The sequence below is a fragment of the Talpa europaea genome (assembly GCF_964194135.1).
Source record: "Talpa europaea genome assembly, chromosome: 2".
Classification (NCBI taxonomy): Eukaryota; Metazoa; Chordata; class Mammalia; order Eulipotyphla; family Talpidae; genus Talpa; species Talpa europaea.
The window spans coordinates 45082778-45110500 of NC_140068.1; the positions used below are offsets into that span (position 1 = coordinate 45082778).

Below are 27723 nucleotides of genomic sequence, written 5' to 3' on the forward strand. Positions count from 1 at the left end.
TGCATTTGCCCATTTTTTAATCAGATTGAATTATAGGACCTAATTTAATTTATTGTTTTTAATGGCTATGTTATATTCAATCTTTGGGTGTGTTGTAATACGTTCAGTCTTAACTATTGATGTTTCCTATTGGTTTCTAGTTTTTGTCCTTTTTTTGAGGCAACATTGGCTTACAACACTATTTAGGGGAATAAGTTCACATTTTATCAGATGTATCATTATATTACTGCCCTTTCCCCACCATCCAAACCCCCATAGTCCTTGACTATATTGTGCCTCCTGTCACCTCTGATCCCGCCCACATTCCCACTTGCCCTGTAGTAGTCTCAGTTCTGCAGTCATATTTCTAGGGTTTTTATGTTGGTTTAGTTTTGTCAGTTCTTTTGTGTCTTTTGTTTGTATTCTTCGGGTGGATACTCAGGAGTGGAATTGCTGGATCATATGGGAGATCTAGTCTTAATATTTTCAGGAATCTCCATACTGTGTGACACAGTAGTTTTTGCCATTATAAGCAGTGCTACAGTAAGCAGCATTATAAACACATTCTTTTAGATCTATGAGTTAGATACCCAGGAATGGACTTTTGATTCAAAGGTAGAGACTAAATTATTTTTATTTAGTAATTCATTTCATTTTTTAAGTATTTTTTTAAATGTTGCCAAGTTACTTTTTCAAAATGTAGCATTTTAAATGAGAGTGTATTTCTCCCCTTATATCACTGCCAGCAATTAGGCATTATGATTATTTGACATACAGAAGTATTATGGAAATAAAGAGGTATCTCATTTTTTTGAAAATTATTCCCCCCCCCCCCTCCCTGCAGTTAAGTGTAGGCAGTTAAGTGTAGGCAGTCATTATTTACCTTGTTCAACGGGATTTTTTCTGTGAATTGCTTCATGGGTTGTATTGTCCAATTTTCTTTTGTGTTATTTATCTTGTTTTTAAAAGATTCTTTTATCATCAAATACTTTGTAAAAAATAACCAACTACAGTGTTTCTCTTGATTTTTATGGTAGCTTTACATATATAGTTTTTAACTCTTTATATAGCTAACTATCTGTTTCTTTTTCTTAGTAATCTATGATTTCTTTCTTTGCTAAGTCGGTGCCTCCCTCTATACCTGCAGATTATACAGTTTTCTTACCTAACCTTGCTTGTAAGATTGATTACTTTTTTTAGTATGCAAGTCTTTAATTCATTTGGAGCTTATTTTTATGTACTCGTGAAACATAGAGGCACAGCTTTATTTTCTTCCAAGGTGATAGTTGGTCGTAATAGCATCAGTCATTGCATAAGCCCAGGGCAGGTAAAGTTTCCTTTCAAAGAGCCAGACAGTAATGTTTTTGACTTTGCAGACTAGATGGTCTCTGTTAAAACTGTGTAACTGTGTAGCTTGAAAGCAGCCATAGATAGTTTGCAGGTAATAGGTATGGTTTGTTCCATTAAATCTTTTCTTATAAAAACAGATGGAGGGCACAATTTGCTTTGCAGGTCATAGTATAATGACTGATGATATAAAATATCCTTTTCCCACTAGATAAAAATGCCACCACTGCTTTACATTAAAGTAGTTTGACCACTGGAATCTATTTCTGTATTCTTTATTCTGCTCCATTGGTATATTTGTTTATTCTTACACCACTTTATTTTTCTTTGATTGTAGTTTTGTTTTTTAAACATTTATTTATTTATTTATACAAGCACTGGGTACAGTCAGAAGCCTGGAAGGGTGAGAGAATTCACCAGAGTCAGAGTGGGGAGCAGAGCAGCCAGACAGACGGAGGACACTGCTGAGGGGAGCAGCGGGCACGGCAGGAGAGGTCTGTGTGCCATGTGGGACCCTCACCGGCAGCTGGGGATCGAACCGGTGCTGCAGAGGCTGCAGGCAGCTTCGCAGCCCAGTGCTCAACCACTGTGCCACCTCCGGGGAGGCCCTTGATTGTAGTTTTTTGACACCTGCTGGGGCAATTCCATTGTTACCTTTTTATCAAACTCTTCATGTTATTCTCCGTCATTGTTTTCCTTATGACTTTTAAAATAATTTCATTCAGTCTCCCATAATTTCATTGAATCTCACTTAAATATAAGTGGAAGTACATTAAATTTTAATTTTAATTTCGGTAGAATTCATCTTCCAATGCTGAGATTAAAAACAGGTATACCTCATTGTATTGCATTTCACTTTAGTACTCTTCACAGATACTGCATTTTTTATAAGACCCTCCACCAGTCACTGAAGGCTCAAATAATCATTTGTATTTTTTAACAATTAAGTGCTTTTTAACTAAGGTATATATGTTTTTCAAAGACATAAGACTATTGCACATTTAATAGACTGCAGTGTAGTGTAAATAGAACTTTTATATGCACTGGTAAACCAAAGAATTCATGGGATTCATTTGATTTTTATAGCAGTGAAACTCAACCCGCAGTGTCTCCAAAATTTTCCTTATCTTCTTTATGCAGATTGTTTTATGTTCTATGTAGATTTTAAAATTTTCTTTAAATAGGCTCTGTGATTTTTTAAAAATTTATTTCTAAATGTTTCATAGATTTTGTTTTTCTTTTCATTTTCACTTCTGGATATTAGTAAATGAAATCAGCCAAAATAAATAAAATAAAGTCCCTCTTTTTCTTATTATAAATCTGTTCAGATTTCTGACAGTTTATAGTAGTGTTCTATTGTTATTATGGAGGAGAAGATACTTACAGTCCATTACTAATGACATCATCACTTGTAATAATTCTTAACTTGCAAATTTTGTAGAATTGTAGGGAAGAAAATGGTGGGGAGTTTTTTTTTAAGTTTTTTTAAATCTATCCTAATTATTTCTAAGTATAAAAATTATAACTCAGTATGTTGCTTAACAATGTGAATATTGTTACAGATGATAGATGATTACTTTTTGTAAAAGTGTACTCTTGATTATTTTGGAATTTTTTTCCCCACATAGACTCTCCAAAACAGGCCTTTGAAAAATATGAAAACATTGAATCTGTAATATTCATTAGCATAGCAAGTGATTAATAGGGAGAAGTTTTCAATTAAGGCAATTTTAAGTTTATATTCCAACTACTTGTGTGATTTGGGGCATTCACCTCACATCTCTAGAGAACAAGGAATTGTTTCATTTCTTTATGTATCTTTATAACTTTCTCAATCTGTTTCCTTCTAGAATGAATAATAATTTGCTTTAGTATTAATATTCTTAATGTAAAATTACGATGATAGTTGCTACTTCCACACCTCTGAAAAGAAATAGATAATTGAGGCCTGTAGGGGGCAGCCAAATACAGCAAGTTTTGACTGCCCTTGCTAAATAAGCTAGCTTCTTCAGTCTCTGAGATGGGGGGGGGTGGGGGGGTTGCAATTGTATGGGGAATATAAAAATAAAATTTATTAATTAAAAAATAAATAAATAAAAAAATAAAAGATAACACACATGGAGAACATGGGAAAAAAAAGAAAAATAAGGATTTGATATGCAGAATAATAAACCTCCTCACAAATTGTTCAGACAGAAAAATAAATAAATAAATAAATAAATAAATAAATAAATAAATAAACTTTAATTGCTTCCTTGAAAAATGAAAGCAAGTGTTAATTATAAACCTCTGGCAAGTATATTTTAAAGCAGTTGCATAGGAATGGTATGTTTTTGATGTAATAATTTGCTGTTTAGTTTTAAAAACATTTGATGGGAGCAAACAGTATTTTTTCAACTTTTAAAAATTTGCTCTTTTTAGTAATTTAAAAATAATACAGATAATCTGATGGCACTATCCCTAATTTATTGTTAGAGAAATTAAGATATGCAGAATTAGTAGTGTTATTTCAAACTACTAAAGTTATTAAAAGAAGTCAGTATTTTCTCATTAATATTTTGTTTCACTAAGCGAGGTCATTGTTTTAATTATTTTTGTTTAAAAAATATTGCTGGTAATTAAAATATAGACAATAGCTAACCTTTATCTAGTACCTTTTAGTGTGTCAACTACTATTTTAAATATTTTATAGGTTTTAATAAATTTCATCTTCACTGTGGTTCTCTGGGATATGTGCTGACTCTATCCCCATTGTGTAGGGAATGTGACTGAGACAGAAAGTTTGATTTTTTTTTAAGGTTTATTATTTATGCATACAAGAACTGGGATACTGGCCAGAGTTGCAGGGAGCGGGGTGAGAAGATCCACCAGAGACAGAGCAGATAGCAGAATAGGCAGACTGACTGAAATACACTGCTGAGGGGAGCAGCAGGTGAGACAGGAGAGGTCTGCTGCACCATGTGGGTAGCTCTCTGGCCAGATGGGGATCAAACTTGTGCTGCAGAGGCTTCAGATAGCTTCATGATGCCGTGCTTAACACCTTGTGCCACCAGGGAGGCCCTCAAAGTTTGATTATTTAGTTTTCCCAAGATCACTAGGCTTGGTAAGTGGGTTGGGATTTGAACCCAGGCTTCTGGCTCCAAGAGCCTGCACTCTTAATCAATATTCCCTTTCATATATTGTTAAATTCATTACTTTTATTTTCTTCTTTCTATTACAACTTTCCATTTGAGACTGTTTTCCAGTTTTTACACATATCAGGCTTCTTATTACTCCACCCTTTCTGTTGCTTTCTGCCTGCAGTCCTTTTTTTCTTCGAATAGAGAAAATATAAGGACAGAAAGTAAAAACATAACATTCCCCCTTTAAGTTGAAGAGATTGAAATGTATGTGATTTTTCTTTCTCTTTATTTACAGAATGTTCTATTTCCAGTGGTAAATTAAGCAATTTTTAGTGACCACATTAAAATACTAACTCAAATATAAGAATAGAATGAATTTCACTCCCCATGTTCAACCATATAGTAGTTGGGGGTGATTTTAGAAGACAAAATATTAAATACTTCATTTTTAAAAAGACAGATATTATATAATTGATTTAATTATTTCACTAAAAAGGATTTTTAACTCCTTTCACAAAGAATTCTTGTAATAAGATACTTGGTATTTTATTATGCTATTCTAGCTTATGTAAGCATTAACCTTACTTTCAGTTATTACATTTTCTTCTTCCTCTTTCTCCCCTCTTGATGATATTCACCTATCCTTAATGCCTCTTTGGGAGTATGAATAGATATAGCAAAAATAAATTAGAATCCAGTTGATCAATTTGAAATTTGACAAAGCTTAGGTTAAATGTGAGATGGCTTTAAAAATTACTGTTGGGGCCTCTCTGGTGGCGCAGGTGGTTGAGCGCCACTCTGTGAAGCTGTCCGCAGCCTCTGCAATGCTGGTTCCATCCTGGCCAGCCGGCGAGAATCTCACGTGGCGCAGCAGACCTCTCCTGTCTCATCCGCTGCCCCCCTCAGCAGTGTGTTTGTCTGTTTGCCTGTTCTGTGCCCCACTCTGTCTCTGGTGAATCCTCTCACCCTCCTGCACATCTGGCCTGTACCCCAGCTCTTGTATAAATAAAATAAAATCTTTTTTAAAAAAAGTAAAAATTACTGTTGGCCAATATGAAAATAGAACTGTTTCATACTTAAGTATTCGATAGTGTATATATTATAAAATGAGATTTTCATGTATTAAAAATAAGTTGCTCCTTGACTTACCATTATTTACTAGGACACCTCATATTATAGTCAATATTTCAGTTTCTTAGAGGAATTGTGAACCCTAGTGTAATATATGCCAGAGATAATGTATGCTTTGGGACTGTCACCCAGAGTCTTTGCTGCTTTCATGATTGACCTGCAATCTTCCAGTGTTCCTTAACTGTTGTGGGTTATAGTTTGTCGATTTACTACCGGCTTAATAAGGTCTTAGCAGTTGCAAGCCTGAACTTCATCCCTGTTGCAAGAATGTTCATTCCTTTAATCTACTATTCAGAAAGATCTCTAAGACCCACATTTTTTCTGTGTTTCTCTCATTTTTCTTCCAGTGCCTTTTCTCTCCATCCCAGAGAATGCCATCACCCAGAAATAGTACCCCTTAGGTTGATCATTTAATCTAGTGACAATTTCATAGTGTAGGAAAATTTGCTTAATCACTTATCTATTTCAATAGTGAAAACTACCTTCTGATTTTTTTTCCTGTTCTTCTCATAAATGATTTTCATATAACATGCCAGAACACACAACACCTGTCTCTTAAGAACAGAATTACTAGACTTTGATTCTTAGTAGTGGTTCCTTCTTTTGGGTAAATATGAGAGTTGCTTTTAGTCTAATTACTCATACTTTTAAAATAACTAGTTACTAATAATTTCAAGTAGGTAATATAGGACGATTATTCAGGAATATAAAGAGGAAAAACCAACTTAAAAAGGCAGATCAATGTCCTGATTTTTAAAAATTTGTGACCTGAACAGGGAAAATTTTGTTTGACATTTCATACCCTGGTATCATAATTTTTGATGAAATATATGCATCAATTGTTAGGTCACTCATTTTTTTGTACTTATTTTGAAACAGGCATTCTATTATTATTTTCTTGTATGTGCTTATTTGCTTATGTATTTATTACTGAGATATAATTGACATACAACATTATATTGGTTTTAGGTATACAACATGATGAAACATTTGTTTATTTTGTGAAATGATTACTACAATAAATGTCATTAACTCCCATACCCATGCATGGTTGAAATAAATTCTTTTCCTTATGATAAGTACTTTTAAAATTTACTCTTACCAACTTCCAAATATACAATACTGTATTATAAATATTAACTATGTTTTGTTTTTAATTTTTAAGGTTTTGTGGAGGTTAATATAATAATTTTGTTTTATGATCTTTGCAGGTTTATAATAAGACAAGTACTAAGGCAATAATATAAATGAAATATGTGCATAGATATATTGATTTGTGCTTCGATTATATTCACAATACATATAGATACAGTTGTAGCTATACACACATTTGAAACAAATCTTCAGGCAAGTTTCTTCTTTCAGAAATTGATTGTGACATATTAAAATGTTAATTTCCAGCCTAAGGACTATAAGAAATCTAGTATTTAAATCTAGACAGTGCTCTCATTTGTTTTATTTTTAATATCTTGGGAACATGTTACAGAAAATGTTTTGTCTTAAGCAACATCAGCTTTCAAAAAAGACTGTAAATTTAAAGTAAGCTCAATGTTGGTTTAAAGAGCCACTGTGTGCCCAAAAATAGATGACTGGATCAAGAAGATGTGGTACATATATACCATGGAATATTACTCAGCATTCAAAAAAGATAAACACATGCAATTTGCAGCAACATGGATGGCGCTGGAAGGGATCATGCTCAGCGAAATAAGCCAAAAAGAAAAAGAAAAATACCGGATGGTCTCACTCATAGCAGGAATCTAGAAAACTTAAATAAGGGACCAGGAAAATGAATATAAGAAAGTGAAAATCAAAATCAACAAAAAACTATGAACCAGAGACACTTTTAGGGGGGCGGGGGCGGGAGGGGAGGGACTGGGGTCAGAATGGGGGGGCTGCAATTGTATGGGGAATATAACAATAAAATTTATTAAAAAAAAATAAAGGAATGGAAACTAATTAATAAATAAATAAATAAATAAATAAATAAATAAATAAATAAAAATAAAAAAAATAAATAAAGAGCCACTGTGTGAGCAGTAGGGAGAGGTCTTTATCAATTGAATGATGAGTCTGATCACTATTAAGTGCAACAGAATCTTTACTCTACATTTGGAAACAATACCTGAGTAAACCATATGTCTGTCTTTTCAGGAAAGTTACCTCTCTGCATACATGTGTTGTAACACAACGTGTACACAACATAAATTAATTAAACTGTGCCGCTTGTGAAATTATATGTTAGTTCACTGAGGATTTCAAATGATTAGTGAATTATTAGTTATTTATCTACTAGATACTACTATATTGCCTATCAGAGATGTGGTTGAGTTGATGTACACAAAACTTTGAGCAGTCAAACTAATAAATTACTTATTACCAAACTTCCAGTAAACCATGTTTTACATATTAAACTTGTCTCATAACATTTTTGTAAATGTAGACTGCAGTTGAATTGTAAAAAATTAACATATACTAATAGATTTTCAAAACTAAGGACTCAGAAATCCATTGTAGTACTTATTCTTAACATTTTATTTGTCCAAGTTTTTCAAAGCATAGATAGGGGAACATTGTACACATTTCATGTATACAAAGGAAAGAAATTTCTTCTGCTGCTGTTTAAAATTTGCAAGAAGCTATACATTTTGATAGTCCTTTAACCTTTTAGTCTTTCATTTCTTTCTTTCTTTTTCCCTTTCTGTCCCACTTTTCCTCCTTCACAGAATCCTTCCATTTCTCTGCCTCACTAATCTGAGAAGTGTTTTTACAACATAGTAAAGTATTTCCTATTTTAATTAAAGTTTTGAAGTTTACTTTTAAAAGCAGAGCTTTGCTAAAGGAAAAATACCTCTATTAGCTTACATTTAAAACCCTTTTCATCATGATGAGGGTAATTATCTGTTACTTCTAAGAAGTAAGCCATAGCTAATTTCTGACTCTGTGTGCATGTTTAAAGTAACTTAAAATCAGCTTGGGACAGTTCTGACGTCTGCTTATGTAATGCAGCATCCATACTCTTCACTAGGTGTTCATTTTAGCTACAGATGCTTCATATAAAACAGGGTAGAGTAGCTTTCAAAAGGATCCACACATCAAAGTGTAACTTGAACTCTGGTTTTTTTACATTGCTTGAGGAATCCTTAATGGAGTAGAACTAACAAATTTGCTTTTCTCTCTAATACATTATTGTTTTAAAGTTTAGAACTTCCTAATTTATATCACATATAATTTTAGAGTTTCATTACTTTGGCATGTTTAATCATGTTCCATATTGAATATCACTGTAATTCATATTCTGTGTGATAAGGAAGGTTTCCTTTTGTTGTAACTAATTCCGGGGAATAATGGTACTCCTTCTAGAACAGTAAATAAAATCTTTTAAATAAAACACTGTATTTTAAGTTAAAGTACCACACTCTTTAATTCATTTGTAGTTTGATTGATAACTCTTCATACTGCCAAGTTTATCAACTTTTCAGACCTGATTCCTTAGAGGGCTTTAAAAGAACTGCGGTGTTTATAGCTTTTAACCACAGTGTATCCTCTTTTACTAAATGAATTCTGGGAGGCAAAATGCCCCTTGTTCTGTTCCTGTTTTTGTTCTTGTTCTCTCACCAGTCTCTCTTCCATTTCTTGGATGGATAAACTCAAATTATATAAGAATTAATCTTTGATGTGTAATCTTAGAACTCTATGTAAAAATTACTGTAGTGTACTAAATAACAAAATGTTTATACTGTTTCAAAATTTCCACTAGGGAAAAGAAATCCATAATTTTATTTGCTGAATTATTAGTATTGAATTATTTTTACCCTGAAATAAAGTACTGTTGGGACACATCAGCCTATTTTGAATTCATAGTTCTTTTTTCATATACTGTGTACTAAAATTTTGAATTGTTTTTATGGAGATACAGACTTGTGTTATATTTAAATACTAAAACCCCCAAGTTAGGCCAGGTGATTAATGAAATTGAACTATGATATTAGTAGTAGCCTATTAATCCAAACCCACTTTTGTATCAATAATATTCTTCCTCTACCATTCCAGATCCTAACTCAAAAAGAGTTCCTTTTTACAGCAGAGTCCTTCCTCCCCATTCATGTCACAGCAGTGTCAGTGGGAATTCAGGGGTTCCAAGCTAATAAGTAGGAAGATGAGGAGCTCTTGACTGTCTCTGCACATTTCTCTTTCCCTGAAGCCCATGTCTATTCTGAGCATTGCATGTAAATGGAATCTTATAACATATGGCCTTTGTGTCTGGCTTCTTTCTCATGTATCTTAGTTCCATGGTTGCTTGGTGTTGTAGCGTGGTTCAGAATATACCTTTTTTGGACACAGAAACATTAATTCCAAAGAGCACCTGCACCCCTATGTTTATAGCAGCACTATTTACAATAGCTAAGCTTTGGAAACAACCCAAATGCCCAAAAATAGATGACTGGATCAAAAAGATGTGGTACATATACACCATGGAATATTACTCAGTGTTCAAAAAAGATAAACACATTCAATTTGCAGCAACATGGATGGAGCTGGAAGGGATCGTGCTCAGGGAAAGAAGCCAGAAAGAAAAAGAAAAATACCAGATGGTCTCACTCAAGCAGGAATCTAGAAAACCTAAATAAAGGACCAGGAAAAAGAATAACTATAATAAAGAAAAAATCAAAATCAACAAACAACTATGAACCAGAGACACACTATGGGCGGGGGGACGGGGAAAGAAGGGATTGGGGTCAAAATAAGGGGGTTGCGATTATATGGGGAATATAAAAATAAAATTTAAAAAATTTAAAAATAATAAAAATATGTAATATCAAAAAAAAGAATATACCTTTTTAAAAATTATAATTAATCATTTATTTTTTTAAAGATTATTTATTTATTTACACAAGCACTGGGTACAGTCAGAAGCGCGGGGTGGGGTGGCAAGAGAATACACCAGAGCCAGAGGGGAGAGCAAAGCAGGCAGAGTGATGAAATACACTGCTGAGGGGAGCAGTGGGCAGCAGGAGAGGTCTGTGCGCCATGTGGGACCCTCGCCCGGTGGCCGGGGATCGAACCGGGGCTGCAGAGGCTGCGGGCAGCCCCGCAACCCAGTGCTCAACCACTGTGCCACCAGGGAGGCCCAAGAATATACCTTTTTTATGACAAGTGATACTCCATTGATCCATTCACCAAAAGTTTGAATCGTTTCTACCTTTTGCCTATCATAATTAAATGCTACTATGAAATTAATGGTTTTTGTGTGGATATATATTTTCAGTTCTCTTAGCTAGATATTTAGGAGTGGAATTGATGTGTTATATTATGTGGTAATTCTATGTTTAGTCTTGAGGAACTTCCAGACTATTTTCCAAAGTGTACTATTTCATATTCTCACCAACAGTGTATGAGAGTTCCAGTTTTTCCACATCCTTACCAACATTTGTTATTTTGTGTGTGTTTTTTTTTAATTATAACTGTCTTAGTAGGCATAAAGGGCTATATTATTCATTTTGGAATGCATTTCCTTAATTACTAATTATGTTCAGCATCCTTTCATGTGTTTACTGGCTATTTGTAAATCATCTTAAATGTCTTCTAATCTTTTGCTCATTTTTAAATTGGGTTATTTGTTTTTTTATTATCAACTGATAAGAGTTCTTTATATATTCTGGATACTAGTCCCTTATCAGATAATTGGGATTTGCAAATATTTAGTCCTGTACTTTGGCGTTTTGTTTTCATTTTCTTGATTGTGTTCTTTGAAGTACAGAGAATTTTAATTTTGATGAAGTCCAGTTTATTTTTTCTTTGTTTGCTTTAGCTTTTAAATTGTCATTTCTAAGAAACAGCTGCCTACACCAAGGCCATAAAACCTTACTCCTGTGTTTTCCTCTAAGATTTTATGGTTTTAGTACTTTGGTTTTTTCATATATTCTTCAGAATAGTAAAGTGCTTTTTTATAATTCCTTCATAGATTACTTCAAATTCCTTAATCAGTAGATTACTTCAGCAGTGAGCTCTATAAATACTTGTCACTTGTCTTTATTTGCAGCTTCTAAAAAAAAAGACAATTTATGAAATCTGCTTTTGATGATCCTTTAGTGGGGTACATTTTTAAAAATTACTTGTATCAGAAACACAATGATTAACATATCCATATTATAAACTTTATATAGCATTCAATATAAAACTCCCAGACCATGCTCAGAGGGCTGAGGATCTTTACAGAGCTTCAATTACTCCAAGCCCAGATTTAGAAAAATACTTTTCTAGAGGATATGACACTTGACTAGGCATCAAGGGAACAGAATTTCTGTTCTGAAATCAGCATGCTTATTGTCCTTGCTACTTTGATTTTCTTTATTCATATAAATTTAAAGTACTGCTTGATTATTTTGCAAAAATGCACCATATAGATAGAAGTAGCCCATATGTGTCCCATATGTGTCTTTTTTTTCTTCAGTTGAAAACAGTTTTTTCATTGCATTATTTTTATATTAGCCTATCATTTTAGTGTGACTTGGATGACATTAGCAAAGATATTTTAAAACTATTATAGATAATGAAATTTAAGCTGTGATTCCTTCAGTATGATTTACAAATCTTTGGGGAGAAACCTTGGCAGAAGAAATTATTACTAAAAACTTCAATCCTAGCACTTTTGTAGGAGGCTTCTTCTTTAGCCACTCAAATGGTGATTTCAGATAAAAAATATAAAAGCAATATAACTAGTTTTATATGTTGTCTTACAATCAGCACCAAGTTGATCTCAACTTGGGTAAGAGAAAAATAGTGCTTCCCTCTAACACATTATATTCAATGAAAGGATATGAGGAAGATACAAACTGTTGCAGTATTTGAAGAAAATTTGCCTTTATTTATATGTAACAATATATTTGGCATTGTCTAGACAGAGTTATAATAAATACAACAATTTAAATAAGACAAAATATAAACTTCAAACCAGATGTGTGGATATAATTCTGATGAGTGCTTTCATTTAATCATAGTTTCAATTAAGACACTACTGCTTTGAGGATTAAGTGTCCCTGACTGTAATAATGACGGCTTTTCAAATGTTAATTATTATTTTTTTAGTGGTGTCGGGAATATTAAAAGTGGACTTGAGACTCGGGTGGCATAACTACAGAAAGTGCTTATTTTCAGGTCTCCTATTTCCTTACATAAAGGATGAAAGTAGTCTGCTGAAGTAGCATAGACTTCTCTAACAGCTCAGTCCCTGTTCCCTCATTTCCCACCCCCAAAAGGACTGTTTACTGTAAAGGTCTAAAAGCATTCATTTGAAGATGGTCTGTTCTTTTTACTTAATGAGGTATTGTAATTGTGTATATTCTTAAGCTATATGTGTATATTCTTAAGCTAATTTTAATATGAGGCTTCTTTTGAAAAGCATGTGATGCAAAATTTGACATGCTTGAATATACCTTGAGCCAAATATGCATGTGACAGTTTGAGGCACATCATATGTCGTTGTTGGTAAAGTCTGGCAGCATATCCTGTGTAAACCCCTATTTTCTTTGTGCCACATATTTATTCTAATTTACAAGACTTCAAAGGGAACTTCTGGTTGAATACCAATTATCTTTTCATTCTTCTGTAACTGGTTCTGTAGAGACTAAATAGTGTTACCTTTCTTTGGTTCCACATTTAACAGGGGTTTAAAAGGGAGAAATGAAAAGAACTAATCATTGTTGAGCACCTGTTGCATTAGGTATTTTATGTACCTCATCTTACTTAATTATCACAGCAGTCATTCAAGGATAGGTATTATTCCCATTTTCAAAATCAGAAAGACTCCAGATATTGATGTGATTTGCCATAGGTACTCAGTTATGTTGTGAGTTCAGATACCAACCAAAATTTTGCTAATTCTACTGTATTTGACATTCCAGGCTCTGTATGGTAGGCTGTTAGTCCACTTTTCTCCTCTTAGCCACTAATTTTTCATAGGTACTATTATATTCTAGCTGCCTTCTGAATACATTAGTGGGGAGGGCATATGAAAAGGTATTATTGCTGCACTCTGCCTGAAATGGCCTTATCTCTCTCTATTTTAAAAAATACTATGTATTTGGAAGCTTGAAGGTTTCTATATTCCCTCCTTTGTTTTATTCCTCTTTAGAAATTACCTACTGTTTTAAGCATTTTACATTCTAACACCCTTCGGTTATTTTTACTTTGTACCTGCTAGTGTATGTTCCAATCTTAGAAAATAAAATTATGTAACCAGTTACATTCTTTTTTGCTCTAGCTTCCAAAAAGTCCAGTTAAATTTTGTGCTTGGACTTTTAAATTTTATCTTATGGGACTATACATATTTTCTGTTATCACTTAACACTATATTACAATTATTTATATGTGCTTTTTTCATTTTTGGTATTCACTAGCACAGTAGTACCCTGGTAAGTGGTAGTAACGTTTAAATGAATGAAGATTTTTCATAATGTAGCCCTGCCCTGTCATCGTTAGTTGGAGATCCTGGATCTGGGAACCCTATTGCTATAATTCTACTCAACTCAACCTACATATGTGTTCCTAGTTTTTGTTATTATATGCTTACTTTTGTTATAAGAGTCTCAAATCTTTTTAACATAGGCAGGAAATGAATACAGTTTCTTCATTGCAGTTTATTTATCTTTGTGTTCTTGTAATTCCTGTCACCACTATTAATGTAATATAGCAACTTGATGATTCTCTAAAGTACTAGATTGTGAGTTTGTTTGTTTTACTAAGGGTCTATAAGTAAAGCTTTATTGTTATTCATCATTGTCACGACTTTGGTAATAATGAAGCTTTCACTACTTACCTAAAACTTTTCAAAAATATTAAATTCAGTTCATTTTTTCAAAATTATATGTCAAGTGAAAATACACTGTTTTTGACAGCCCTGGCAATTGTTGTTGGAGTTTTTTTTAATATTGGAAGTAGCGTTTGTGTGTGGGTGGAATTTAGTTATTTATGTTTTACTAGAGTTATAAATTATAAAATGTGGTTTATAAAAATTCCTTTCAGTTCAATGTATGCTAGTTGTAAATATAGTAATTTTTATACAAAAATTGAAAAGCAGTTTTTTTCACTTACTGCTGTTTCTACAATATATCCTTTTTCCAGACTTAATTCTTCTAAATCACTTAGTAGTTCTTAAATAAATATAGTTCTATTCTTTATTAATCAACCAACAGATATTGCTAAATCCAGTGATAGATCAAGATAGAGGATTTTTTTAAGGCACCTAAAAAAATTCTAACAAGTGAAATCAACTAATATACTTGAACAACTCTTATAAATCCAATTAATATTAATTTTATTTATAAATATAGTAAATCAATCATCCCGACTTTCAGAGGACTTAACAGCAAAACACACAAAATAGTTGATAATATCAAATCTTGTCTACACATAGAAAAATGCAACCTATAGCAAGTATCAATATAGTATTTGTTTCATCAGCCCAACCAAAAATAGAATGGCCTTTTAAGACTAGTTTGAGTAGATGATCTTAAGGATTCATTTTATAGTGATTCAGGCCATTGGTCAGAGATCCTTAACCAAGTTACTACTACTACTAGAATAATTCTAATTATGGTCATTTATAAGTGTGGGATCCCAGTGAATCTTCAGCCATTCATGGGGCATCTTTTACATTGAATCCTTTCTGAATTTTCATTTTTTTTCTTTATAACTTCTAATCACTATGTTTCAGTGAGCAGAAACTCCTTTTACTACCTGATGGGATTCTTCCTCCTCTTTAAGGTCATTAACTCCATCATGAATGAATAAAATATATACCCTTCTAATTGTAAATTGTCCTTTTTAACAATCCAACATTTCTTTTTTTTTAAAGGTTTATTTATTTATGCATATAAGCACTGGGGTGTAAGCCAGAGGTGTGGGAGGTGAGAGGATTCACCTGAGAGAGTGGGGAGCAGAACAGGTGGATGTACTGAAATGCACTGCTGAGGGGAGCAGTGGGCTAGGCAGGAGAGGTCTGCTGCACCATGTAGGTTGCTCCCTGCCCTGCCAACTGTCAAACTCATGCTGCAGTGGCTGGCAACAGCTTGAGGAGACAGCCCTGTCTTTAACCACTGCGCCACTAGGGAGGCCCCAATCCAACATTCCTAACTCATGTTATATGGTGATCAATAGCACTAGTGCTATGTAGTGACAGGGTTACTATAAGATTAATATATCTTACTATAACTATCCTTGTTTTTATATTACAACTCAATATAAAATACATATTAGTATTAAGTTTATATTGAGTGTTAAATTACATTAATAAGAACAGTAATGGTACTTATTAAGTATTTACTATATGCTAAGCATTGTTCTAAAACAAATATTCCAACTATCCTTTTATAACCACAGCCACCAACCATACTCCCCCTGTCCCTAATCTCTGACAACCACTAGGTCTCCATTTCTAAGATATTGTTACTTCTCTAACGTTATATAAATGGAATCATACAGTATATAACCGTTTGAGATTGACTTTTGTCATACAATCTAATTCCCTTGAGCTCCATATAAGTTATTGCATGAATTATTAGTAATAGTTGTTATTATTTCTGAGTAGCATTCCATGTACAGATATACTTCAGATAAATTAACCGTTCACTTGTTGAAGGACATTAGGTTTGTCTAGTTGGGGGTGTTATGAGTAAAAATGCTGTGAATATTTTGTTTAATTTTTTTTTGAGAACATAAATTTGCATATCTCCGGGATTACTCAAGTACAATTGCTAGGTCATTGTGGTAAAATGCATGCTTATTTTTGTAAGAAACATCATATCTTTTCCAGAGGAGCTATATTTACAATTTTACATTTGCACCAGCATTATATGAGTGATCTAGTTTCTCCACATGCTCACAGGGACTTAGTGTTATTACTGTGTTTTTTGCTTTTTATTTTAGACATTCTGGTAGGTGTATAGTGGTATTATTGCATTGTGGTTTTAATTTGCATTTCCTTAATGACTGGTGATGTATCAAACACATTTTCATATGGTTATTTTCCATCGTTGGTGAAATATGTTCGTGTCTTTTGTCCCTTTTCTAATTGAATACTTTGTGCTTCTTTCTGCTGTTTTTTTTTTTTTTAAATATATTCTAGATAGAAGACCTTGGTTGGATATGTATTTTACAGATATTCTCTTAGTTTGTGACTTGTCTTTTCATCATCTTTACAGGATTTTTTTTTTATTTTGATGGAGTACATTTTCTCAATATTTCCTTTTTTGAATATTAGTTTTGGTATTAAGTTCTAGACTTGGTCCTAAAATGGCTTTACCCTTTTTCCCCTTGCCACGTCAGTAAGCACAGCAAGTTAAGCTGAATTTAATGATTCTGAATCTTCCAGCATTCAGACAAGTGAACTTAGAGAAAATAGATTGAAACTAAAAAGAAAATAAAACTTGAGTCTGCTAAATTGAAGTAATATTAAGTTGAAATACCCATTATATTGAGAGCATGCTGAAATTTTTGATGGTGGTGGTGGTATGTGTGTTAGGATGAGGGTTTGTTTAGGTGGTTTTGTGCACCATGATTATACTGTGCATGTATTTTCTTATCTCAAAAGCTCTGTAATATAAATATTTTTTCTTTGTGCTCCTGTGTGTTTGTGTACATACATGTATAGTCATTCCTGTGTTACATTTGAGCAAACTGAGGTTCAGGAAAGTTAGGTAATTATGCCCATTGTCCAGTAATAAAGAACAGAACCTGGACTTGAAGCCAGTTATTTCTGGCTCCAAAAAATACCTTCTTTACTATCTTGCATTTTTTGTTGCAATGTGTACCTTATGTAACTAGTAAGAATCAAACTTGACCTTAGTTGTAATGGTTGTACCTGTTACTCTTAAAGACCATACATAGTCTAATTTTCAACCTACTAGAATAAGTCAGCATTTCTTGTTTTATCAACTTTACTGTTAAATTACTTAGAGGTATGTTGGAGGTAGACCTTTTCTCTATTTTATTTCCTAGATGTAGCCTATAGTTCACACTATAGTGGTAACAACCTTCATCTTCAATTTCCTAATACATAAGACTTGCTAAATACATAAGACTTGCTAAAATTTTACAAATTTAATTTAAAATGCTTAAATTTGGTTCTTCTGCTTCTGTTCAATATCTCTCCAAAATAATTCCATATAGAGAAAAAGTGATGTTTCCCTAGTCAGGGTACATGGGTAGAAAGATGGTAAACAGTCAGCCATTAGCACCAGAATTTTATACCCTGTTCAGTATATTTAAGAAATGACTAACATATATGCTTTTTAAAGTAATAAGGGTAGTTTCAAAATTAACTTGACTGAATCATATTATTTCTCATGAGAGAGTAAAGCTATTTCTTGGAAGTCACTGAAGTAGCTTACATATTTACAAATAAAAGTCTAGATCAAGGTAAGTATTGAGATATACTCCTGTTACAGTGGCTTTCTTGTCTGTCAGGCTAAGATTCAGTGACATGGATATTGTTAGTGTTGTCTGGTTTCATGTATACTAAGCCAAAATTTGCACAATTCATCTTCATGGGGCTTTGTGCAATTTTAAAATTCTTGCTATATTCAAAAGTAAGGTAGCTTTTAAATACTTTCTAGCATGATTTACTCTTTTTCTGCTAAACTCCAACTTATGTTTATTGAAGTCTGTTAAGAAATTTGCAGAAGTCTACTCTTTGCTCCCATTGCTCTTTATATCTTCTGTATGTATTGGAATGTGATCTGTCTGGGGAGGACTTGTGTTTTAAGCGTAACTCCTAGAAATGAGTGTTTTGCATAATCTTTCATCAGCCTTAGATGCTTGACAGTTTCCAGTGTACTAATTTTTTTAAGAATATAAATTTTTAAAGGCAATCTATTAATTATTAAATAAAATGTTGATTAGATTTTTGATTGGGTATTTTGGGTCTTTTTCTTTAAAAATAAGCTTATTGTTATCTGAGAAATAGCTCTTGATGAACACTTTCTTGATTAGAATATGTTAATAGTACTGGGGCTTTCCCCTCACCCCAAGCAAATAACATCTTTATAAAAATTGATGAAGATATACCTTTATTATAACTGCTCAGATTTGGGGAGAGTGGGAAAAAGAGCAGTACAAAAAATTACAAACCATTTTTCTAGGAATAGTAGTAGAAGATTTTTTTTAATATATAGTTAAGACCATTTGGCCTTCACTGTTTGCCATATTGTTTTCAGGTTATTATAATAAATTATTATAGGTAAGCCACTCACAGATCTGTCCACTATGTAGGGATGAATGACTCTTAAAAAGCTTTCTTTGACTTCACTGAAAACTTTGGTATATTCAGATTGGACAGATTAACTTTTGTTTCTTTGGCGAGGGGAATATAGCCTTGCCCCTCCTTTTTTATTAACTCAGTCCCAGTTGTCATCACTTGGGCTTGCATTATTCAGACAACCTCTCAGCAGTCATCCTGATGTTACCTCTTACCCAAGTCATCATACACAGCGCTGCTTTCCATTAGCTTTCAGAAAAAGCTTCTTTCATCGCGTCACTTCCTTTGCTAAAAAGTCTTAAAAGCCTCTTCATTGCCTGAAAAATAGAAGGCCCTTGGTGGGTAGTAGCTATTTTAAATTATTACTACAATCCCCTACTCTTTCCTTTCTTCTCCGAACTCCCCTATCTTCACAGAGTTAGCTATATCGTATCTTCACATAGTTAACTGTTGATTGTGCATTATATTGTTCTCCACTTCATTTTGGGTGAAAAGTATGAGATTCCTAATTGAAGGATAATCATACTTAAAATTAATCCCTAAAGAGTTCAATTAGTGAATGCTATTCAGTGCATACTAATTATCAATATTTTAGTTTTCTATGGTTTTTTTTTTTCCTTGCCACAGACACTCAGCTGTATTTATGTTACACCATTTTTAATATTTATTATGTATCCACTGAATACACAGTGTAAAGGTAGGAAAGGTAGCTTGTACCATGTCTAGTTTTTCTTTTTTTTTTTGAGTCTGTGTTCACCCTTAAAAACATCTGTAACCATTGTGTTGAAGTTGTGGCTTATCTCTGTGATTAAAAAGAAAAACATATTTAATGACTAGGTTTTTGAAATCATTTTCTTATAAAATGTAAGGCACTGTTCTGTTCTTACAGACTTTTATGATTTTTTGTTTTAGAAATCTTAGCAATAAAAGTTTATCATCTTAGATCTCTTTAATATTCCTTTATTTATTCAGTGCTTGGCATAAATTTTCAGTTCTTCCCACAACAAACTTAAGAGATATGAATGTCCCATATTCCCAAAGAAAATGAATATGTAAGATCATAGATCTCATCAGTGGTAATGCTATTCATAGACTGGTTGTTTCCAGAGCCTGCACTCTCTCATGGTGAGGCTCTCATCAGCATTGTCTCCTGTGAGGTAGTTTGGAAAAATATTAACAACTTTAAAAGTGGGGAAAACATTGAAATTACTAGTAATAGTGCACGCTGAGGCAGCATATACTAAAATTGGAATGCTACAGGGAAAATGAATATGGCCCCTGCACAAGGATGACATGTGATTGGTGAAGTGTTCCATATTTTTGTATCACCAAAAAAATACAGTAACACTAATTCAAAGGGATATATGCACTCCTTTGTTCACTGAAGCATTATTTACAATAAACAAGTTATGTCCACAATCTTCGTGCCCAAGAACAGAAGATTGCTAAAGAAAATGTGGTGTGTGTGTGTATATATATATATATATATATATATATATACACACACACACATATATATTCAATGGATTACTACTCCGCTACAAAATAGAAAGCTTGCCATAGGTATAGTACTGGAGGGGATTATGCTAAATTAAATGAGTAAGAAGGAAAACAATAAATACAGAATGCTTTCACTCACTAGTGGAATAGAAAAAAAAACTAAGAAAAGAAACAGACAAAAACAAAATAAAATAAACCTTAAAAAAAATTGACTGTGGTGCAAGGGGTAAGCTGTGTCAAGCTGTGTGCAGCCACTGTAGCATGAGTTTGATCCCCAGCGGCCAGTTTGATCCCACATGGCACAGCAGACCTTTCCTGTCTGGCCTGCTACTCCGCTCAGCAGTGTATTTTAGTAGATCTGTCTGTTCTGCTCCCCATTGTCTTGGTGAATACTCTCACCTCCCACACATCTGACCTACACCCCAGCTCTTGTATGCATAAATAAATACGATAAATGTTTTTTAGAATTGTAGAACTGAGGCTACTGAAAATGAAGGGTTGACGGGGACTCAGTAGGCTGTGCTGGAGGATTATTGGTGCTTTGGTGGTGGTTGTGATGTGTTAGCACATGTTGGTTGAGGTTTGAACCTACATCCATAAAACAGTGTTGTAAATCAATGTTACCTCAACAAACAAAATTTTTTAAAAAAGAAAGAAAATGACAGCGCCCTAACTGGGGCAGGATGCCATGGTTGCCAGGAATAGATCACATAAAGTGTTGTTTTTATCATCCTTGCTACAACTATTCATGATAGATTGGTCTGTGCAGTATATGGATCTGTTTAAGTACAAGGTATGCCAACACTGTCTTCCTCCCAGGAAGCTCTGGAAGAAAGAACGAACAGTCAGCCTCCTGTGCCCCCTCACTCCCCCTGCCCTGCTGTTATAACCATTTATGTACATGTCTTCATTTTTGTGTGTTTATTAGCCATTTGAGTAACTTCCTTGGTGGAATATTTATTTAGGTCTTTTCTCATTTAAAAAAAGAACGAAAGCAAAAAAAAAAAACCCATTAGCAGTAAATTATGACATAGCACTAATAATTGTCAGAGGAAATACTATAGCTACTATTTATGAAAATTTTCAAATATAGAAAAACTAAAATAATAAAACAACTAAGACCACTACCTTTCACCTAAATACAACAGCAGTTAAAATTTTTCTACATTTGCATATCTCTCTCCCACACACACTTTTTTTTAACCATTTGAAGGTCAGTTTGAGACATTCATGTAGTCTCATCCTGAAATAGTTGAGCATGAATTTCTTAACAATAAGGAATTGTCCTTATCACATCTGAGAAATGGGACATTAGTCAATTATAGCACTTAGTGTTCATTCCATATTTCCCCAGTTATTCCCAAAATGTCTTTCATAGCTTTTTTTTTTTTCATTTCCTTCTCCAATTCAGTATTTAGTTTAGGTAGTTTTGTATTTAGTTGTTAGGTTTTGTCGATTGCTTTTAATCTTTTTATATTGTATTTTAATACCTAGACTTTTTTGAGGAGTTTTGTCTGAGTCTGGTGATTAGCTTTATTTGAATTTATGTTAAGCATTTTGACAATAACACCACATTTGTGATACTGTGATATTGTATGCTTCTATGCATTAGAACACAGCTAATGATAACGCTACATTTCTGATCTATTAATTTGTAATCTGCAGCAACAAAGATTTGCTTGAATTTTTTTCATTTTTCAAATAGACAACAACTGAACGGCCTTTCATCCAGAAGCTTTTTCGTCCTATGACTGCAGATGGACATTTGCACACTCTAGGAGATCTCCTGAAAGAAGTTTGTCCTTCTGCAGTTGCTCCTGAAGGTAACATGATCAATAACATTAAAATATTCTTTTCATTTCTCTTTATTTATCGAGGTAATGTAAGCATTCAACATTTATATATAACATTTACTAGTTACCTTGGAAGATATTTTCACTATCTTTTAATGAAATATCTTTTGAAAACAGAGGCACTTAATATTGATTGTTTTATAAATTATTGACACTAACAAAAGAAGGAATCAACTCTCTCTGACAATCTAAAATACACTGTTTTTAAATTATTCTTTTCACATTTCTGTTGTCCTATAGAATGGTGAATTCAGTTCTGGTAAATAATTATTTTTATTTTTACATTGTGTTTCTTCATTCTGAAGGAATAAAGAGATGGTAAAAGTATCTTCTTACCTATGAGATATTGAAGTTCAAAATACTGAATAAGAGATAAGCATTATATATGAATTTTCTATTGCTATCTAATGATTAACTCAATACTGTACACTCTCACAGAATCTGTCCTTTTTCTGTAGTCTTCATTTTATAGCTTAGGTTAAAATTGTTTCCCTATAGGCAAAGGAAAACAAAAATTGCTGAATTCTTTCTTAGTTGCAACATAAGGAAAACTACAGTTGAAAACTTGAGAGGTATATTGTACCTGTGTGTATAAAATTCCATGTCTTTTCACCTAATATAACATGAGCATAGTTTTAGTCATTAAAAATTCTTAATGACTATTAAGAATAGAGCTAAAAATAATTTCTAAAAATAGAGCAATTTTTTTAGTTTGCAGTGTTAGGGTCCTTCATATCTATGTGTCATAGTTTGATCACCACTCCTTACTGAATAACTTGCAATCCTAGTCCTAGTATTGGTCACTAAGAAGAAATTTCAGTGATATATTACTGAATTTGTTAATATATCACATATACTCATATTTATTGTATAGAAAAAAAATTTTTAACTTGCTACTTTAAATCCTTTAGAAAAATCACTTTAACATAAAGGTAAACACATCAATACATTAATAAATACGGTTTCTTATTAACATTCTTGATTGGGGTAAGCTCAGTATTACTTACATCACTTGTAACTATGTTGCACAGTTCAGGAAGCATGTAGTATCTAAGGAAATAGTTTGCCTAATAAGTAGAATTGGAAACAGAGTAGGATTTGTTGGAATGTTGATACTCCAGCCTAAATGACTAAACAAAGAATATGGAGCTCAAAATAATGTTATTTGGCTTGTGACTATAACTGTTTTCCTTAATCAGATATGCCTTTCCTGGCATTCCTGTATGTATTTAGCACTAATAAAATATACAAAGGCTCAACAAAAGGAGAGGAAAGGGGTATCTAAAATACCATCAGCACGAGTACCAAAAGGGATTAATGAAAAAAATCGTTGATCACTGCTCAAAATTATTGAAATTGATTAATTCCCATTTTTAAAAGATTATAAATATATTTTAAGATCTTATATCATTTGTGTTCTGATAGACTGTGTCTTAAACATCCTCTTGTCCAGTGTGAGGGTGAGTGTGTGCTTATTATTCCAGTTAATTCTTTCTTTTGTGTTAATACCCTTAAACATTTATGATTAATAAATCCTGGCCTAAGTAACATAAAGTTAATTATAATACTATCATGGAATCCTAATCTCTCTTTATTGCTATTCAATTTTAATTCTTAAAAACTTCCTTTGTGCTTGTTTGCTTCTAATCTCTGCTCCTGCTGTTAACCATAGACAACTACTGGTCTGCTTTCCATCTCTTTTGTATATTTCACATAAATATAATCATACAAAACTATAACTTTGTTTTTTTAACTTAGTGTAATATTTTGGGTTTCTTCTATATTATAGCATGTATCAGTTCCTTTTTATTGCTGAATAGTATTCCATTGAATATTGTGTGCATCACTTTTTGTGGGTTGTTTTCAGCTTTTATGAATAAGGATGCTATGAATATTCACATACAGGTTTTTATGTAGATATGCCTTTTCATTGGGAGGGGAATAGGTGGGTTTGTACGGTAAGTTTAAGAGTGTTTTTTTAAGAAACTGCCTAACTTTTCCAAAGTGGCTGTACCATTCTATGGGCCTAACAGCAGTGTATGGGTGTTCCAGATTTTTCACATCCTTGCCAATATATATTTTTGTCTTATTATAGCCATCCTAATAGTTGTATAGTGACATCACATGGTAGCTTTAATTTTTATTCCCTTAATAACTCATGATATTGTGTTTTCACATACTTATTCATGGTTATGAAATATCTCTTTAAATCCTTTTTACATTTTTTTGTGGACTTTTTGTCATCTTCTTTCTGAGTTTTGAGAGTTATTTGTATGTTCTGGGTACAAACCCTTTATCAGATATAAGATTTGCACTGCTTTTTTCCTAGCCTTTGACTTGTCTTTTTGGGGTTTTTTTTGAAGAGTAAAAATAATTAATTTTGACTTTTAGGTTTTTACTGTATTGTGTTCAGTTAAACAAATTTTGTTCCTCATAGACAATGCATTTTATTTAGTTCAAAATCAAAAAGTATATAAAGGAATTTAGTGAAAAGTTTCTTTCCCAACTCGTATCCACCAAACCCTAACATTATTCCACTCTCCAGAGACAACCAGTGTTATCATCTTTTTGTATATTCTTACAGAGATCGTTTTATTTTTGCACTGAAGTTACAGAAATTTTGAGTGGAAAATTCCTAATAACATCATAAGCATGTGATTGTTTCAGAATAATGATATAAGTTCCAGTTCATTTTCCCCATGCAGTAAGTGGTTTTTGTTTTAATGTCTATTTTGCTACAATCTTGAGGATTTGAGAATATAGACTAGTGTTCTATTTGAAGTGTAATTAACAAATTAATTCATTTTTATTGCTAACATAGATGGGATTCTTAAGCCTACGCCTGTTTCACTGTATGATTGACTTTCAGTTATTCATTTCTCTGTACTGTTTTTCCACTTTACTGTGCTACCATTTTTTGAAAATCTATTTTCAAAAACATATCAATTAAAATTTGCTTCTTTATAAGATCCTTGCCTATTGAGTGGGAACATTACAAGGAAAATCAAAACTTTGGAAAACAATAGTTCTATGATGATCTACCCCTTAACCAGCTGCATAACTATCAACAAATACATAGAAGGATGAAAGAACACTTACTAGAGGAGAGCAGGAATATTCAGTTGTATGTTTATTTGGCATTTGACATCTTTAAAGAATCATATTACTGTAGGACCTTAGAGATAATTTAGTTCAGTCTCTTAATTTTTTGGATAATTCGTAAAATGTCTCTTAGCTTTTAGAGAAATAGGTTTTAGAACCTTAGTCTCCATCTCCTGCTCCATTGGTTTTTCACTTCACTATGTTACCATTTGTTTTTGTTTTTACTTTTTCAACATTTTAACCCTTTCAAATAACATTCTGAAGTGTTTGATTTTTCCTAACTCTTTATTCTATGATTTGTGTGTAGTGCCCAATCTTGCCTACATGCTATTATCTCTTATAATACTTCCGGTATGTTACTTTGCTGTTTTAGTTCCTGTGTATAATTCTGGCCACTCTTCCCTCTGAATTTATTAGCATGGTGGCTGTGACATTCCAACATGTAAATGAAAAGCAGTCACATGCTTTAAGCTGAAATACTCTATCCGAACACACCTTGATACTCTTGCCATTCCTGTGACCAGATTACAATACATACAGGATTAACCTGGCCCTGCACAAGAATGGCACACAGATTTGTGAGGCTTTTTATTTTGCAAATTCTATGTTCTCTCCCAAATGTTTTTCTTGTGTAGCCATTGCTGGAGAATGTACAATGTAATTTCCCGTGTATTTTTTTGAAGGGAATTGGGGGTAAAGTACACATTCACAATTCAATTCACAAACCTGCCTCTTAGGCAGTTTTAGATGCAGTAAGTGGATATCTTGGTGTGACGGACTTCTTCTCACCCAAACTGTCCTGTGCTTATGTTCATCAAAGACACACACACATGCCATACACACACTTTCCTGGACTAATGTAGTCATCTTTTGAGCTACTTTTGATGGTACCTTTATACCAGGAGAAAGCTACACATCTAGTAACAATGTCTTGTCTTTGGAAAAACCTTTATTTGCCCCTTCCTGTTGTCACTTCATTTTGAAAAATAACTGTCATTTAAAGATCTGTGGAGTATCTAAAAACATTAAGTCACTGTTTCGGTAAGGAACTGTTTACTGCTGCTTCAGTACACCTGTGGTATTGTCAAACGTGAAACATTTTGAAACACCTGCACCCTACTTAAGTTGAAAGCGAAAGACTTTAAGATTGGGTGTGTGTGCATAAGAACGGGCTGTCATCACATGATAAAAAGAGAAAGTACTTCATAAAAGTTATGTGGCACCATTGTCTACTACTCCTTATAACAAGTGATTCATGTAGGAAAGAATTTTGTCTTATTTCATCACATGAAAATAGAACATACTAATATTTATGAAGACGTGCTTTAGGTCATTGTTCTTGTGGAGTAACTAATGATGAGTTGCTTTGTGTGTTTCTTTTTTGCTTTTGTAAGTGGCTGGAGGAGTTAGCCAAGTTAGAGGTAACAGGAAGTAACCAAAGGTGAGCTCAGGTAAATTGTTTTTGTAGTGTCAGCTGTAGTTAAAATGACTCAGAGAATCAAGCTTCTGAACCAGAACTGAAGTGAAATATTTCTCTCTTTGTTCATTAAAATCAACCTATAAGAAAATCAAAACAAAAATTAAAAACCATAGCTTTTATTCTTTTACTTTAGAGAATATAAAACATCTGTAAGCTTTGCCCAACCATATTTCAGTTTCAGTCTTCTGATGTGTAAACAACTAGTAAGTTAGGATGATGGGAATGAAGATGTCCTTTCTCACTTTTATAATTCTATTTCATGGTTCTAGTTCATCCGTCTCTGAAACAGTTGCACTGTTTTAATTCTGAATCCATGTTTAATATTGTATAAATGGAGCCATATATGTATAAGGAACTGCTTAAATTCCATGGCAAACTGGTAAATATCGCCTTGTCTCTCATATCAATATTTCTCATACAATCCTCTAGCCATTCACCTTTTTCCATTTCCATCCTAATCCTGTTGAAATCCTTTCCAACTACCACTTAACTATTGCTTTCCATGTGATGATACAAATTTCATTATTCATCAGTCAACTTACTTGCTTCAAACTGTCTTCTGGCATTAAGGATGCTAAAATGTATGACGTGCTCCCTGCTTTTAAGGAGCTTTGGTCCAGTTTGAGTGGACAGAAAGATGCACAGATTTGTGTGGCATATGTAGGAATGGGTACATGCCACGAATATTGGGAAGCACCTAGAATTGCTCTCTTACCCATTCTGGAGGAGATGGTGAAAACTGTTCTAAGTCTTAAAGACTTCTAAGTCTTAAAGACCTGAAGGGGAGGGATGAAGGCACAAATATCTCATGAACACTGCAGAAATAGAATCTTCACCAACTATTCTGGGACAGGCTACTAATGAGTAATAACTGGTCTAAAATGGCCCTACTCTGTTTGCTGAGGGATTGGTCATGTTTTTCTACTTTTCTCATAAATGTGCAGAAAATTTTCA

The 27723-nt window shown here is 33.1% G+C and overlaps 1 protein-coding gene across 3 annotated transcripts in view; it reads left to right on the forward strand.

Moving 5' to 3' along the window:
- ATG5 (autophagy related 5) overlaps window positions 1-27723 on the forward strand; it is a gene marked incomplete at both ends in the record, with an annotated part of 105432 nt that overhangs the window by 68244 nt on the left and 9465 nt on the right. For 2 of the 3 annotated variants that reach the window (XM_084227704.1, XM_084227705.1), the window contains one exon: window positions 22040-22085. In XM_084227704.1, coding sequence (XP_084083830.1) covers window positions 22040-22085 — 46 coding nt within the window. Of the gene's footprint in view, window positions 1-22039; window positions 22158-27723 lie in introns of those variants that run through there. The other variant, XM_084227703.1, reaches the window with a different exon arrangement.